General features: G+C 55.4%; 1 protein-coding gene across 3 annotated transcripts; it reads left to right on the forward strand.

The window, feature by feature from the left end:
• The first annotated feature begins 320 nt into the window (after window positions 1-320).
• Window positions 321-14,817, forward strand: SLC16A1 (solute carrier family 16 member 1). Of its 3 annotated transcripts, none has more exons than XM_030465306.1 (5): window positions 321-391; window positions 7,754-8,011; window positions 11,044-11,187; window positions 11,483-12,346; window positions 12,626-14,817. In XM_030465306.1, the coding sequence occupies exons 2-5, from the start codon at window positions 7,795-7,797 to the stop codon at window positions 12,901-12,903; spliced, it is 1,503 nt and encodes a 500-aa protein (XP_030321166.1). In that variant the 5' UTR covers window positions 321-391; window positions 7,754-7,794; the 3' UTR covers window positions 12,904-14,817. The 3 variants fall into 3 exon arrangements, with proteins under 3 accessions (XP_030321166.1, XP_030321167.1, XP_030321168.1); XM_030465307.1 differs by lacking the exon at window positions 321-391 and adding an exon at window positions 470-555; XM_030465308.1 differs by lacking the exon at window positions 321-391 and adding an exon at window positions 2,503-2,701.
• Window positions 14,818-16,321: the final 1,504 nt, after the last annotated feature.

Genomic DNA, 16,321 nt, shown 5'->3' on the forward strand with positions numbered 1-16,321 from the left:
TTCGGACCGGCCCCCGCCCGCTGCCATCGGAACCAACCGGAAACCCGCTCCCCGCCGCCACCGTGAGCCGCGGAACGGCGTGGGCGCCTCGGGGATCGGGGATCCGGAGCAGCGGGAACCAGGGGGTCCGGGGGCTGGGGACGGGGCTGCGCTCCCCCCCGCTCCCCCGGCAGCGCGGTACGTGCCGGTGAGCACGGCTGGGCCCCGCCGGTCCCGGGGCGGTGTCGGGGGGTGCCGGGGCAGCGGGGGCGGTGCGCACGTGGCGGGGGGGTGGGGAGTGGATGGGAGGTGCTCGGGTAGACCCCGCCCGCCCCCCGCCCCCGCCCTGTCCCTCCGCCCTTATAGCGGCGGGGCGGGGACGGCGGCACTCGGCCGGCGGCGGCACGTGCAGGTAGGGCCTGGCGTCACAGCCGCCCACATGGCGGGACCGAACCGAACCGGGGTGGACTGGGCGAGGGGGGGGGATGCAGGTCGGATTGGGTTCCTCACTGCGAGAGCTTCCCCGAGGCCTCCGCTCCCGGCCCGTCGGGAGGGGGATCCCGGGCACGTGGTGCGGTGGGTCTGGGGGCCACGGCGGGGGTTGGCGGGGGGGAGCCCCGCGCTGTCGGGGCGGGCGGCGGGTTTGGCTGTGTCGGGGCGGCCTCTCCGACATCCACAGCCCGGTGCGGTGGGCGGCTGGGGAGCGCGTTTGTAACCGCTCGGGGGGCGGAACATGAGCCCCCTGCCCGCAGCCGCTCCATTGCCTGGAGAGAAGGGAAGTGGGGGAGGGTTACCGGATTCCCAGCCACCCTGCCCGGTGCCGGCTGGCTTCAGGGCCGAGGCCATCTCGCAGGCAGACCCTGCCGGACTTCTCGTGGCTCTGCCCCGTCGGGCTCGTCCCCGCTGCGGCCGGAGGGTCCCACGGGGCCGGGGCACCCCCGCTGTCCTCCTGGCCTGCACGGGAGGGGCTGGCCCCGTCGCGTTGCGGGTGTAGATAGCTCTGGAGCGCAGCGAACAGAGGTGGTTACTCGCAGCCTCTGTTCCCCGATAAGGGAAGGGGAACTCGGGGAGGCGGTTCGGCTCTGCCGGAGCCGCGTGGTGGGTGTCCTGCGAGAGGGGGTGGGTCCGCAGTGCTGGGGGTGGGAGGGGGCGGCCTGGATATGGAGCTGGAGCCCTCTGCCTGGGACAGTATCGAGAGGCTGCTCCCCCTTCGGGTGCTCGCATCGGCACTCGGGTGTTGGAAGGTTCTTGGGTGGGTGAGCTGGTGAAGTCTTCCCAGCATGGTGACTGGCTGCTGGGGTCAGCATGTGCAGCCTGTAGGGTCTCAAGACCTTGGCATGGCTCGGAACCCAGGAGAGGCGCCTTCTAATGTGCTTTTTGCATCGCTCAGGGAGCAGGCAGCAGACTGGCAGCAGTGCATGTGTGCCGAGGTGAACTTCTCGGGGGCAGAAGTTGACCTGAGAAAAGAGGATGAGCTGGCGGATCAAAGGGAAACGGTGGATAACTTGTAGCAGCAGTCGGAGGGGGTGGGGGATTGTGTTCTTCTCTGCCATAGCAAATTGTTGCTCAGTCCCTTCTGCCGCGCTCCCGACCTGCCCGGGGAGGTCTGGTACTTCCCGCAAGGGTTGCTTGGGATTTATATTTCCTCTGTGAAGAAGCTTTTTAGTTCCATCAACAAGAAACCCGAAAGCTAATGGTGCTGGTTTTGTGCTTTTCTGTGAGCCTTAAGCCTTTTTGTGGTGCTCAGGCATCCTATTTTCATGCTAAGCGAGGTAATTTAGTGCTGGCTGGTTCTCCTGGGTGTCTTTGCTCTGGGGCTTTTTGGCTGTGTCTACAAGGAGCAGGGCTGAGAAATGGGTCAAATGCAGGGAAAAGCTGGTGGGGGCGGGTCTGGGCTCCAGGTGTGGAGGACCCCCCGAAGCTCCTGTTCAGTGGCTTTGTGAGAAGGAGCTTCCTCGATCTTGGATTAATCGCTGCAGTGATAGATTTCATAATTACTAGCAAGTATTTTGCTAGTGCACCGCAAATCTCCCTGCCCCAAAATCTCCTGGTCCTGTCTCCCCACCCAGGAAGGTGTGAAGCATCCTCCCCTCCCGGTGGGTGGGTCTTGAAAAAGGTGTGAATGGTTTCATGTGCTTTCTGTTGGCTCTGATCCCACACAATTGGCCTGATGTATTTAGCAGTTAAGGTGGAAAATACCCGGTAACTTGCTATTATTTTATATATTCTTTATGAGGAGCTGAAAAGTTGCACGTAGGCTAAGGGAGGAAAGTTGTATCCCATTAGGCACTAGTGCTGATCTCATTGTTGCACTTTTATAGCTTTTCCTACTTCCTTTTGTGGAATCAGCCTATAACAGTGACTGTAGAGAAAGTGGGAGCCTCTTACCCGTGGTGTCTGTATGAGTCACTTTCAAATTTGCCCTTAAAGCTGCTGCAGTGTAGTTGTGCAGCAGCCAAAGAAAATTCATGTGGGACTGGAGAGAGAGTTCCTGAAGCCACAGTCACCTGAGTGCTCCGAATGTGTCCCACCTCTACCCCTGCGGTGGCATGGCTGTGACACGGTGGTGCCTGGGAGCACAGGCAGCCCCAGCTCTTGCTCTGGGCTAGAGGAGCAGTAGTTGTGTATTGAGTGTAAGGCTGTGACTTTGGGGTTTTAGCAGCCTACTGCTGTCCTGCTCTGCCATGAAACCTGGAGTGGCCATCCCTGGCTGGTGATGCAGGTATCTAATGAAAGAATGCCGATGCTGTTCTGTAAAACATTTTTATCATTCTGAGGATTATCCCGGCGGGCACAGGGTGTCCCGGGAGCGTTCCAAAGCGCTACTGGTGTGCGGAGGATCTGCTCTGCTCCTGGCAGAGCACAGCTTGTGCTGAGGGTGGGACTGGGAAACCCTGCGGAGGGGCAGCATAAGCAAGTGCCCGTCCTTCTGTCTGGTTGGTTGTTCTTCCCCCAGGGCTCCCCATCAACCATCCCCGTGTCTTGCTGCACCAAGCTCCTCACAGCCGGCTGGGGGTCTGTCTGATGGGGAGCCCGGCGGTGGGCGTGCGGGGAGGCTGCGGCTGCGGCTGCCGGCGGGGTGTGTGGGCTGCCCCGTGTCTCGGCAGGCCGGGGCTCGCTGGGGTTGGAGTAGGGCACCCAACGAGCCCCGTGGCGTCGGGCTGTCTGCGGGTTTGCTCCCCGGGCCGGCAGACCGGGGCACGTCGGAGGCTGCGCTGGGCGCCCCAGGACGCTCCTGGCAAAACCTTCGGCTCGCCCGAGCAGACTACGGCCTTGAGCGAGGCCTGCCCCTGTTGCTGACCTCCCCTCACCCCCCAGCGGGACCTCAATCGACCATTGTCTTGGTGCAGAGCCCTTGCGAGCGCTGGGCAGTCACGTAGGCCGTGAGCCGCCAGGTTAAACCCGGCTGTGGACGATCGCTGGAATTACAGCACCGTGCTTAATGCTATAAACCCGCTTAAAACTGGTGTCTCATTAGCTCATAACAATCTCTATTTCATGTCGCTGCTGGCCAGAAAACGGCGGAATTTGAAGCTACAGAGTTATTGGCTGGAGACGGTTTGTGATTGCCAGCACTTTAGTTTTGGGGACCGGCAGGGATGCTTGGGGTCTGCTGGCTCCCCACGTGGATAAATGTTCCCCAGGGATGTTTTTGACCTTCTCCTGCCCCACTGCGTGTTGAGCACTGGAAGAGCTGTGAAGAGAGCCCCTCCCGTTGCTGGGGAGGGGTAGATGTGTTTTAGGCTCTTATTTGGATAATTCATTGGGATGGGGCTCACAGGTTTGCTCACCAGGCTCCTGAGGAGCAGTTTTCCTCCACCGTGTCCTCCCTTTGGCCACGACAGGAGTCCCCTCAGATCAAAGTCTGGTGTTGCTGGGAAGGAGCAACTGGAACTGGGTGTTCCAGTGTAAGAGTTTGGCCAAAGGCTGTGTCCATCTGAGAGAGGCAGAAGGAACTCAAATGGCTGTTGTACAGCAGGGATGCCCCTGGGGCTCTTGCTGCTGTGGAGGTCCCACTCCAGGAATTCTCCCATCCTTTTCTGGAGCCAGGAGAGTGCTGGAGGAGCAGTGGTTGGGAGGGGAAGCAGCTGGGCAGCAGTGGTGCTGGGATGAGCCACCTTGGACTTCACAGCTGCCAAGGAGGAACATGCTGAGGTGCTGGTGAACCTCTGCCAGCCTGTGTGGGTGGTGATGGGCTGCAGGATCTGCTTCCTGCCCTTCTCCAGCCTCTCTCACTGCCCTAGTCCCTGGGAGAGGTTTTGTAAGGTCCCAGGGCAGCACATGCTGGGTGAGCAGGAGAGCCTTGAGCTGGAGGGATGTGCAGGGAGGGAGGTGGAGGTGTGTGGTGACAGGCACGGCCCCTGCGTAGGTGGGGGGACCTCTTGCTTCCTCTGACCCTGAAAACCAGCGATGTGAGGGCACTTTCATAAAGGGTTTGCCCCAGAAATATTTTGTGGCATTTGCAGCACTTTATAAATGTGAGCCTCTGTCTTTCCTCTCTGGAGTACTGCCAGTCTGGGGCTTTTAAAAGCGCAGCAATTTGCTGCATTATGTAACTAAAAGTCTCAAAATCTTCCTGTTCCAGGCCCCTCTGGAGAAGGGATAAGATTGCTTGTGTGTGGAACGAGGGAGAGGGTTTCAATCTTCTGCAGGATCTGGTTTGAGGTGATACAGTCCAGTCCTCCTTTCCCAAGAAGTCTCAATCCCTGCGCTTCCCAGTGCTGAGCAGAAGGGGGTTGCTGTAGGCTACCCATTCCTGTGGGTTACTTGAGACATTTACGGCGAGCAGATGTGATACTTGCAGTCATTACTTAGTCTCATCAGTTTTAATTACTGCAAATACAGTTATTTTATGTCCTAATAGGGCAAACCGTAGCTGGCTGCCTGGCAGCTTTGAATGCAATTTCCAAACACGTCTTACACGTTGCAGCTCTTCCAAAACAGAGCTGTAAATGTCATAACTATGTTCAGGGTGGTGGTTTTTTGTTTTTTTCCTTTCCTTTTTGCAAAGAGGAGGGAGGCTTTCCAATTGAGCTGTCTTCCTGGTGTGCTTTTTTCTTTTTCCTCTCCCTTGAAACTACTTCTGTGTGGAGCAAATCAGCAAGGAGCCTCAGTGCTTTTGAAGGAAGAGCTTTCTAAAAATGGTCTGTCTTAAGGATTTTCAATGAGTCAGGGAAAAATGTTGTGGCATGCAGAACTCGTGTAAACCCTCTGGCGTCAAGCTTTGGGAATCTTGCTTTATGGGCTTGAGTCTTGTTCAGTCCAAGGTTTTTTACTGTGCCTCAGCAATGCAAGAGAGGTCATGTCTGGCCTGCCAAAAGGTTGTTGCAGAGATGCCACCTGTGCAGCCACAGAAGGAGGGAATGCTGTTCACAGGGAAAGAACAAATAGGTGAACCAAGCAGTAATTTCAGTGCAGTTGAGCTTCTCAGGAGTGGTGGGGAATTAAACCTCTGTGTGTCTCAGGAGCAGAAGGGAAAAATCCCAAACACCTCATCATCACCCCCCAGCTTTTGCTTTGGATAGCTAATATTGCCAGTAGTTTTAATTAGTGCTAAGAAGTAGACTTTATTCCTTGCTGGTAGTTTTCATTGCCAACACCTGGTAGTATTATTTTTTAAATGTTTCAGACAAATCAGGGTATTGAGATGATGCTCTAAAGTTCACTGAACACTGAAATCTCAGTGTGACTCAAAGCAGGCGGGGGCTGTAGACTCTGATGTGTGGCCTGTGTGAAAAAGGGATGTTAAGCACAACTTGGTGTTCATAGTGGCTTTTCAGAAACAGTCTGGTGGGCTTCTCCCCATGCTGAGGGGACAAAGGTGAGACTGCAGAGCCTGGCGTGTTCATCCCCAGGCTGGTGTCTGGGGATGTGCTGGCTCCAGCTCTGCCTACAGTTGGATCTGCTGGTGTGGGCTCTGCCTGGTGTTGGAGGGGTCACTCAGTGTTGCTGCTGTCCCCAGGTGTCCAGGAGAAGAAATTGGCTTCTCTGGCTCCTGGGCATAGTTCAGCTGTGGACGTGTCCAGGGCAGTGTCTTGTAAATGATTCCTTTGTTGGAGCAGTGGGGTGGCTGGGATCTGCTTGTGGTAGTCATGTGTTGGACTGGCCAGGATGCAGGGAAATACTTCCCAAAAAATCAGTCTCTGGCAGGGTAAAGCAGCCTTAGCAGCTCACTGGACCTGGCTGGCAGTCCTCTGCCTCCTCTCCTCCCTTTTGGGTCCAAGGCATCACCTGAGCATCTCCAGGTGTCAGGTGGCTCTGGAGAACCCGGTGCAGTATCAGGTAACTTTGCTGCCTCCAGTGCCCACTGGGAGCCGGGGCTCCCCACGGTGGGGTCACCAGTAGAACACCTGGATCCATCCTGTCCTTGGATGTGTGTGGAGAGGGATGGAGTGAGAGAAGGCAAGGCGGGGACATGTGGGGTTGTGTGGTGTGCGGAGGGCAGGAGGGGACGGGCCAGATGGGTGCTGGCATGTCAGCAGAGGTGGAGGAGATGGTAATCGCTGTGAGCCTGAATGGATGTGTGCTAAAAATAGGAGGCTGCACCTCCCCGAGCCAGCACGCTGCTCCGGATTTGATGCTGTGCCTGGAGAGACCCAGGGGAGCTCTGGAGAAAACTTTCCTGCTCGAAGCAGGGTTTGAAAACCAGAGCATCGGCAGAGAAGTGAAGAGCGAGGGGTGGGCTCTGCTGGGGAGGGTCACGGGGCTTCAGAAAGCCTCTTCTGAAATCCAGGGGAGTTCTGGGGACTGCACCAATTCCTCTTGCTTTGCATATTGCAACCCATGTTTGTGAGCAGCTGCGTTTCCTCCTGGGATGGCTTGTGCTGCTCTCTGCTGCCTGAATCAGCCTCATTTTCCGAGTAACCAGAGCTCCAGGGAGGGATCCAGATCCAGCTGCATCACAGCTGCAGTGCAGGGAAGGAGTGAGCAGCCTGACCCTGCCTGTCCCCACATTGCTCCCAGTCAGCCTCTCTAAGGAGGTACTGCACATTTCAGCAAGCTTGGGTGACGTTTCCCCATTTATTTTGTTTTCTACTCTCTTCTGGTTTTAAGCTTTTCAGGGGAATTGTTTTTATGCTTGGGTGTTTTTGTGAAACCTGCTGCTGCCCTTTCTGGTAGGGGAGGAGGCAGGAGGATCTGGCTGCAGAGGAGTCCCTGGGCAGCTGTAGGAACCTTCCCCTGTCACCGCTCTGGCTAAGTTTAGCTGTTGCCTCTGACCTTTAGGGCTGGCCAGGCTGGGGCTGTGCTGTGACACCCGCCTGTGCTTTATTTGTAGAAGTGGAGATGTTCTGGCTCCTGTGTGGGGACATATTTCCCCTGGGGTGTCTGCATTTAATAACCCAGGGGTGCTGTTCCTGCTCCGGGTGGCTTGGGGTGTCCCAGGATGTCCTGGTGTGCTGGGATTGTCCTCCTGGAGGACCTGCAGTGGCTCTGCCCACTTCACTGCTGTGTCCTGGCTGCTGCTGGTGGGATTGCTGCCTGCACTCTTGGCTTGGGGCAGGGTATCATGTCTTAAATTTGTTGCTCATAAATACCTGCTGGCCAGGTCCCTTAAAGGCCAGCTGCAATGTGTGTGTTTTGGGGTGGCCTTATGAGGGCAGCATGCTGGTGAGCCATGAGGGCTCTCCCCTTGGATCAGCTCTCTCAGTGGTGGTCCAGGGCAGGGATGCTGTGCCAGCATTGCCAGCAGAGCTGCAGCTGTGCCATTACACAACCAGGAGCAGGGATACAGCCATCTATTTTCAGCTGATGAACAATACCTTGTTCTTTGCAGATCTCTGAACCCCAACTAAGCCACCGCCAACTCGGTTCAAGATGCCACCGGCCGTCGGGGGCCCTGTGGGATACACTCCTCCTGAAGGAGGATGGGGATGGGCTGTGGTCGTCGGAGCCTTCATCTCCATTGGGTTTTCCTATGCCTTCCCCAAATCCATCACTGTTTTCTTCAAAGAGATTGAGGTCATCTTCAACGCATCCAGCAGCAAAGTCTCATGGATCTCTTCCATCATGCTGGCTGTTATGTACGCAGGAGGTAAGTGGACCAGGAGCACCAGGACACATGCCTGTGTCTCAGTACATGATGTGGCTCTTCTGCTGGGTCTGATTCACACCTTGGTATTGTGAGAAAATCTGAAACTTTGTTGAAAGGTGGAATTCTCTCTTCATGTGAGAATAAATCTTCCCTTAGCGAATTTTCTTGAAGGAGGTTGCTCAAAAAGTTCTACTTAGTGCCCAGAATGCAAAAACCAGGTTAATCTGTCCTCCTGCAAAGCTGTAAGTATAAAATCTTTCTGGGGAATTACGCCTTGTGTAATTCTGCCCTTGTCCTTGTTACAGTGTGCTGTGCACTCTGTGTTTGCTCCCAGCGCTCACCGAAGGCCAGGGGAGCTGCTGTGCCATGCGTAGGAGCCCTGCTCCTGGGGTCTCATTTTAGATAAGATGCTGATTTTTAATTCTTATCTAGTCCAGCAAAAAGTGGCTGTATGCAGGGATCTGTCCCCAGTTTCTGCTCAGCTGGGATGGCTCAGCTGTGCTCTGGCATGCACTGAGCCTCAGTGCCAAGCAGCACCGTAGGCAGCTTGTTGCTGTTTGAGGATGACAGAGCATAATGGAAGTGCAGAGACATGAGCAGAATGAAGCAAAACTACTTAAATTGAAGCAGTTCCCCTCCCCCATCCTTTAGAAGCTATGTTTTGGGTGGTTGTTTTTTTTTCAATCCCTGGGCTGTGTGCTTTGTGCTGTTCTGCAGGCAGTGTCCTCCCCACGGGGTGATGTGCTCCCAACCTCTTCTGCCCGCCTGCACATGCAGCCTGGTGCTGGGGCTCTGGGTTGAAAGAAACTCTTATTGGGAGCCTGCTGCTGGCCACTTCAGAGGCAAATGGGAGCCTGTAGGGCTGCTGTGCCCGGCTGGCTGGGTGCCTGTGGCTGAGTGCCTGTGTCCTGCATTTGTGCATCGAAAGGAGCTGACGTCAGCACCCGGCTGGGCACGAGGTTTTCCTTGGGGGAACAGGCTCTGCTTTGTCCTCGCTCAGCTAGCGAAGCGACCAGCACATTTCCCTGCTCTGATGTTATAACAAGCTTGTAAACTGTGTAACTGCCTTAATGAGGCTCAATCTGGGCCATTCCTCCCCACAGCTCAGAGCTGGTCCCTCTGGGTGCCCCATGGGTGGCACTGCCTGGAGCTGCCTGGTCCTGGGGTTGTGTTCCTGTCCCCTTCCCTCTGTGCTGACACCAGCACCTCTCCTGCTCCTCTTGACCTGTTGCCATTGGGTCCCAGCACCTTGCCAGTCTGAACCACTTACCCAAAGCAGGAGCAGGGATACTGGAGGTACCCTGGACCTGTGCAGATGCATCCTTGACATGCCAGAGCATGGGAACATGCTGCTGCTCATCTCACTCCATCCAGGTTTCTGCAGCCTGTGCCCAGACCCTTTGCAAGGTCTGAATTGTGCCAGAGTGGTCACAATGTGTATCCCATTCTCCCTGTTCCCTGGGGACCTTTCTGTGGGAACTCTGTGCTTGCCTGGAGGCAAAAATATGTAGTTTGTGCTCTGGCAAAACATCCTGGGCTGATGGTATCGTGCTGGGGCAGATCCTGGGCAGGGCTGGGGTGGTGGAGCAGTGTGTCCTGCAGCCACCCTGTGCTTTCATAGTCAGGGTATGAGGAGGGGGTTGTTAATCTCAAATGCCCCTTTCTCAGCTCTGCATGAGGATTACAGAGAACTCTAGTTCCATCATTTAAACTTTTTTCACAGCATGAATAATCAGAATAGATCAGTTTCCATTTTCAGAGAAATATTTCATGTGGATCTACAAAATAGGGCTGAGAGCAATTTATTCTTTTTAATTAAACTAAACTAAAAAAAAAAGAAGGGAATTGCTATCAGGGTTAGGGAACACAGTGCTGCCTGGCTGGCTTCCTGGTCCCTGCCCTTGAATCTGCTGCTCTGTGCTGTATTTCCCGGAGGAAAGGCCTCTGCTGCCTTTAGACTCTGTCCAGGGGCATCCCGTTTGCTGAGTTCAAGGTACAGCTTTTGCTGAGTGCTCTGCACACAAATGTCTGGGGCTTGGGGTGCTGTGGCAGCCCCTGGGACCTGGTGCTGCCTCTCATGGGCCTGGGGATGTGGAGCTGCTGGCACAGGGGAGGCACCGATTCTGGTGTGGGGAGTGGGATGCTGAGGGTGGCCTCTGCACTAGCAGGGCTTTATAACCTTCTCCAGGCTTTGTTTAAACTGGGCAGAAAGGTCAAGTAGCGTCCGAGGACCCATGAATAACATGTTGACAACCTTGCTATCTGTTAATGGCAAAGCTAGGTCTGTTAATATTCAATAGATGTTCATTCAGTTTATTTAAATGCATTTTAGTATCTGTAGAGCATGCTTTGGAGTATCTAATCACTGTTTGCTTTGGATTAGAGCTCCTGATAGTGAAGCACTTAAAAGGAGGGTCTGCAGAGCTATTGGGCTCTTCCTACTGTAGGGGTAGCAGTGAAAACAGAAGCACCCTGGCCTCCCACAGGTGGCACAGTGCTGCTCCTCTGCAAGCCTCTGGGGACCTTCACCTGTGCCTTTTGGAGCTGTTCCTCACAGCTTTGTCTGTGTCCCTCAGAAACCTCTCTCTGGTGATGGGTGCTGCTGTACACTTGTTTTGCAGCCAAGCCCCAGCTCACTGTGTGGGGTTGGTGGCTTTGCCCTGCCCCAGCTCCTGTCCCTGGAGTGTCTTGTGCCCTGGCAGCTCCTGGCTGAGCCCACGGGAGGCTTGGAGGAGTCCCCATGTTTCTGCAGCCACACGCGGCCCCTGGTGCTTGGCAGAAGCTGCAGTGTGCTGGCACTGGCCGGGGCCTCACTTCTCCAGCTGGGGTCCTGCCTGTGCCCTAACCAAACATCACTCTTATCTCTGTCTGTCTCTGAACCTCCTGTCCTTTCCCTGCTTCTCTTGCTGGGTGAAATGTCACTGTGCCAAAGCTGGGAGGCTGTGACAAACCTTCTGCGTCCTCATGTGCATCTACTTTGTCTCTAGTGCAAAGATAACTGATATCTGGCCGTATCTCCTTGGACTTCCTAGGTCCCATCAGCAGCATCCTGGTCAACAAGTATGGCAGCAGGCCCATCATGATTGCTGGTGGCTGCCTCTCCGGCTGCGGGCTGATTGCTGCCTCTTTCTGCAACACGGTGGAGGAGCTCTACTTCTGCGTGGGAGTGGTAGGGGGTAAGTGACACCTCTGCCCTTACAGGGCTGCCACGGGGGCAGGTCCTCTCCTGAGGTGCTGGGAGGAGCAACTATTAGGAGTAATTATTAGGGAATGTCATTGAGTTTGCATGAATCCTGGTGCTCCCAAATTCCTGCCTGTGTCCTGGAGCATCTTCCCAGGTCAGCAGTGGGGCCTGGGGGCTGCTCATGCAGTTAACACAGCTGGAAGGGAGCTGTGAAACCCCCAGCCTGGCAGTGCTGCTGGGTCATGGGGTGGCTGAGCCCTGAGCCCCTTCTCTGTCCTCTTCTTCAGGCCTTGGACTCGCCTTCAACTTGAACCCAGCCTTGACCATGATTGGCAAGTACTTCTTCAAGAAGCGTCCCCTGGCCAACGGGCTGGCCATGGCCGGCAGCCCCGTCTTCCTCTCTACCTTGGCACCTGTCAACCAGCTCTTCTTTGGTATATTTGGCTGGCGTGGCAGCTTCCTCATCCTCGGTGGTCTCCTGCTGAACTGCTGCGTTGCTGGATCCCTGATGCGGCCCATAGGCCCCAAGCCTGATCAGCTGAAGAAGGAGGCTGCTAAGGAGGTGCTGCAGGAAGCTGGGAAGGCGGTGAAAAAGGATGACGGTGACACCAGCACAGATCTCATCGGTGGGAAGACCAAGAAAGAGAAGACCACGTTTTTCCAGACCATCAACAAGTTCTTGGACCTGTCCCTGTTCACACACAGGGGCTTCCTGCTCTATCTGTCAGGCAACGTGATCATGTTCTTTGGGCTGTTCACTCCCTTGGTCTTTCTCAGCAATTACGCAAAGAGCAAGAAGATTGCTAGTGAATCTGCAGCCTTCCTGCTCTCCATCCTGGCCTTCGTAGACATGGTGGCCAGACCTTCCATGGGACTTGTGGCAAACACCAAGTGGATCAGACCCAGAGTGCAGTATTTCTTCGCCATCTCTGTGGTTTACAACGGGGTGTGCCACCTCCTGGCCCCCATGTCCACCACCTATGCTGGCTTCTGCATTTACGCTGGCTTCTTCGGCTTTGCCTTTGGCTGGCTGAGCTCAGTCCTCTTTGAGACCCTGATGGACCTGGTGGGAGCCCAGCGGTTCTCCAGTGCTGTTGGGCTGGTGACCATTGTGGAATGCTGCCCTGTGCTTCTGGGACCCCCACTGCTAGGTAGGCTCTGCCATGCCTGATGTGTTCTGCCCAGCCTCACAGGGTGGTGGAGGCTCTCCCTGACCCATGAGCAGCCCTTGGCACAGGAGCAGGGGTGAGGGAGATTAGCACCAGCCCTGAGGGTGCTTTAGCATCTGAGGGGTGGCTGAGGAAGTGGAGGCTGAGCCCCTGGCACAGAGCAGGGGCCGGGAGCTGAGGGTGATGGGCTTGGGAATATCTCCACAACCTGGAGCAGTTCCTGGGGGTACCTCACTAAGCTGTTCCCTCTCTGTCCTTCAGGGAAGCTCAATGACATGTATGGTGACTACAAGTACACGTACTGGGCCTGTGGGGTCATCCTCATCATCTCTGGGATCTACCTCTTCATCGGGATGGGCATCAACTACCGCCTGGTGGCAAAGGAGCAGAAAGCTGAGGAGAAGGCAAGGAAGGAAGGGAAGGAGGAGGAGACCAACATCGACGAGGCCGAGAAACAGAAAGAGGCAAACAACGATGTGGCCCCCTCGCCTCAGAAGAGTGCGGAGGATGGTGTCAAAGAGGAGGAGAGCCACATGTGAGGGACGGGTCTGAATCCCGGAGTGTCGGGGAAGCGCCGCTGCCCTGGCGCGGTGGCCGGGGCTGTGCTCCGCCGGTGCTGGGCGGCCGTGAGAAGTGTTTAAACCAGGTCTTCATTTTTAACCAGGCTCTGAATTGTCTTTCCATCTGTGTTCAACAAAGGTAACAGGACTACACACACACACACACAGTATCCTCGTGTGTTTGGGGGCAGGGGGGGCTTTTATAGTCTGGCTTTTTAACAGTAACATGAATGTACTAATACGTGCCTTACAGTCTTCATATCTAGCTGAGTCTGGACAAGCCTTAACTCAACTGTGCTTTAGCTCTGTATTCTGCTTGGGGTGGGGATGTGCGTGTGTATCTGTGTGTTTGGGGGAGTTTTGTTGTTAAAAAGCCATAAAAAGCAGGATGCTGGATTGTTGAAGCACGATGGGCTTCAGGGCTGGCCCCAGATGAATACTGCTTCAGACGCTTCTTACCGCTGGCCCTCCATGGAGGGGAGATCTGGGCACGGGGCAGGGTGGTCCTCAGCCCCCATGCCAGGTGCCTCCTGGCTCTGTAGGTGGTCTTTAGGTATTTTTTGAAAACACTTTAGCTACTGTAGTTTTTTAAAAATTCCTCTTTTGTAGTTGTGCTCTCATGGGATATTGGGGTTGGAGAAGGATTGGCTGCTCTTTGGGGTGGGGAGCATCACCGAGCCCTCAGTGGGGAGGGCTGGGGTCCCCCCGGACTCTGCCCTGGCAGTGCCCCTTCCCAGCCCACTTCTGGGTGATGTGAAAATGGTGTGGAGGCAGCAGGGGCTTGGCTGGCTGTGCTGGGTCGGGGTGCCAGCCTTGGTCCCCTCTTGGGGTGGGTTTCCACCAGAGCATCCCTGTACTGGTCAGTCCAACCCGGAGAGGTGTATGGGTGCCTGACCCTGGGCAGGGTGGTGGGGTGGGTGGAGATGGTACATCCCTGAGACAGGCCTGCTTTTGCTCTTATATCTCTTAGAGAAACCTTTTACTTGCTTCTGTTCAACTGAGATCTTCAGGCGGTGGGTGCCTAATCACTCACGTCTAGGACATGTAAGGGGGAGGAAGGAATTTGTATGTATTTATTTTTTATTTTTTAGTGCTGGAAAATATCCCAATGTACGTGGAGCAGGTTAAAGGCTCTCAAGTTCTAGAAAATGTTGATCAGAAATCATGTAAGAGGCTGAGGTCTTTGGATTATTTTTTTTTTTTTCAAATAAACTTCGGGTTTTTTTACAATTTACCTATCAAATGTTGAACTTCTTTCATAGAAGCGTATTTTTTTTTTTCCTAGAAGTGTATTTTGGGTCAGTTTTGGGGGAGAAATAGGTGGGGCTGTGGCAAAGCCTGGGTCTCCACCTGCCACTCCTGCTGAGTGAGTGGAAGCTGCTCCCCACTGGGGCTTCTCCCCTTCCCAGCCTCTTCCTCAGCTGCCAGAGGAGGCTTTGTTTGGGGTGTGGGTTGCCCACAGCCAAGGCTCCCCATACACTCTGTTTTTAGAGACATCTCTCTTCCCCTGCCCCTCTTTAGAGAACTCCTGTGAAAGCCTTGAGATCCCTCTTTGTTGTGAGAGGGATGGACACAGGCTTAAACGTCTGTCTGACCCTTCCTGTCTGTCTGTCTGTGTCTCCCTCTGACAGCTGAGTGGGGTCACTGCTGTCCTCCCTCTGCTGTGGGGGGGTCACTTTGGGCTTTTATTTTGGTCCAAGTGTCACAGAAAGCAGGCCAGGGTGTTTTCATACTGTGGAGTAACTTTATAAAGCCAACAGAGTATTTTGTACAAAAGGATTTTTGTTGTACAGTGCTGAGCTGTGATACTGTAAAGCCAAGTAACTGTTTTCATAAATGGTGTGTCTGTAGCTGCAGCAATGGGTTCACCTCGCAATAAATCAACCCTGAGGAGCTCCCTCTGGCCTTGTCCCTCTTTTTGTAGGTCTGGATGAGCTGCCTGGGCTCCCTATCCTCTGCAAGAAGAAACCCCCAGACCCTGCTCTGCAGTGCCCATCCCTGAGCAGGGGGTCTGGGTTCTGCCCTGGGGTGTCACAGTGGGTGACATGGATGTCCCTGTGGCCAGGGCTGCCTGGAAGAGGTTCTGGTGGCTGGGGCAGGGTGCCAGCCACTCTTCTAAGGAAAAATGTTGAAATAATTTCTTGCTGCTGGGACTTGGCTGGCTGGGAACACTTCTGTAGTAAATCCTGGGTTGTTTTCTTGGTGTGGCTTCCTTGCCCTGTCCCCTGTTCTGAGTGTCAGCCCTGCCCTGGCTCCTTATCCTGTCTGGGACCTCCCGTGGAGGGGGAAGAAAAGGGTGTGTGGGATCAGGAGGAGGAACCTACCCTTGCCTGATGTGGTTGCCCTGATCACAGGGGTTGTGGCAGAGCTGTCACCACAGCAGGACCCGGACTCTGCCCTGGGCAGCCTGGCCAGCTCTGTCCCTCAGGGCTCAGCCATGGTGTGCTGGGTCACCTCGGTTCTGTCAGCCAAGGCTCCGGGTTCTTGACCTCTGGACCCCCTCAGGAGCTAAAACAATCCATGGGGCACTGTGGCTGGTGGCAGCCCTGGCTTTTGCTGTAGTGGTGAGTGCTCAAAGCAGCCCTTGGTGCCTTCAGGAGATTGCTGGTGTCAGGGAGGGACCTGGGGGGCTGTCTGACCCTGCTGAGACCCACTCCTCTGCAGAGGACCCCAGAAGGGTGCTGGGGACGTGGTGCTGGTGACAGTGTCAGCCCTGCTGAGGGCAGCACAGCAAACCCAGCCTGTGAGTTATTGCAGATTTCCTCTGCCAGGTCCCCTTCCTTCCTCCCGGGAGGAGCACAATAAAATTCTCTTCATAGCAGGCAGAATTGAGGAAATAGTTGAGCGCTAATTCCCGTGCAGTTTGTTTTCCCAAACATCTGAGGTTGCTGGCCAGAGGAGAGCTGGGGGGAGCTCAGGCCCTGGGGAGCAGGCAGTGGCTCCAGCCAGGAACCTGAGCCAGCTGCTGGAGTGATGGCACTGCTGGGCTGCCCTTCCTCTGCCCCTCTGATTCTGGGGGGTTTAGGGGATGTCCCTGGGTGACTGTCAATGGATGCAGGGGCCAGGGAGCTGCTGTGTCTGCCCTGGCACCTCCTCCAACCCCTCTCCTCCCCAGGGGCTGCCCAAGTGCACCCCAGCCCCTCAGGAGCCTGATGCCCCTTTCTGTGGGGCAGAACACCTCTGCCATGGTGAATGCAGCCCCACGAGGGGCCATGGTGGGCAGGGGGAGAGAAACCCCCCAGCAGCCCTCAGGCACAGTGCCTCCAGGCTCCCAAAATGCCCTAATCCTCCCTACAATGTGCACAATCCCCTTGCCAGGCCACAGAGCTCATTCATGTGACAAGCATGAGGAGGGGATCTGGGTCCTTGCCCAGCTCCTGCTCTGCCTGGGGAGTTT

Source organism: Calypte anna, chromosome 26 (genome assembly GCF_003957555.1).
Source record: "Calypte anna isolate BGI_N300 chromosome 26, bCalAnn1_v1.p, whole genome shotgun sequence".
In the NCBI taxonomy this organism is placed as follows: Eukaryota; Metazoa; Chordata; class Aves; order Apodiformes; family Trochilidae; genus Calypte; species Calypte anna.

What these genes read in the sequence shown, in the direction of transcription:
- SLC16A1 (XM_030465306.1), top strand. Translation starts at nt 7,795, where the DNA reads ATGCCACCGGCCGTCGGGGGCCCTGTGGGATACACTCCTCCTGAAGGA. An exon ending in GGCTGTTATGTACGCAGGAG is followed by an intron (nt 8,012 to 11,043) that starts GTAAGTGGACCA and finishes TGGACTTCCTAG; the next exon opens with GTCCCATCAGCAGCATCCTG. An exon ending in TCTGGGACCCCCACTGCTAG is followed by an intron (nt 12,347 to 12,625) that starts GTAGGCTCTGCC and finishes TCTGTCCTTCAG; the next exon opens with GGAAGCTCAATGACATGTAT.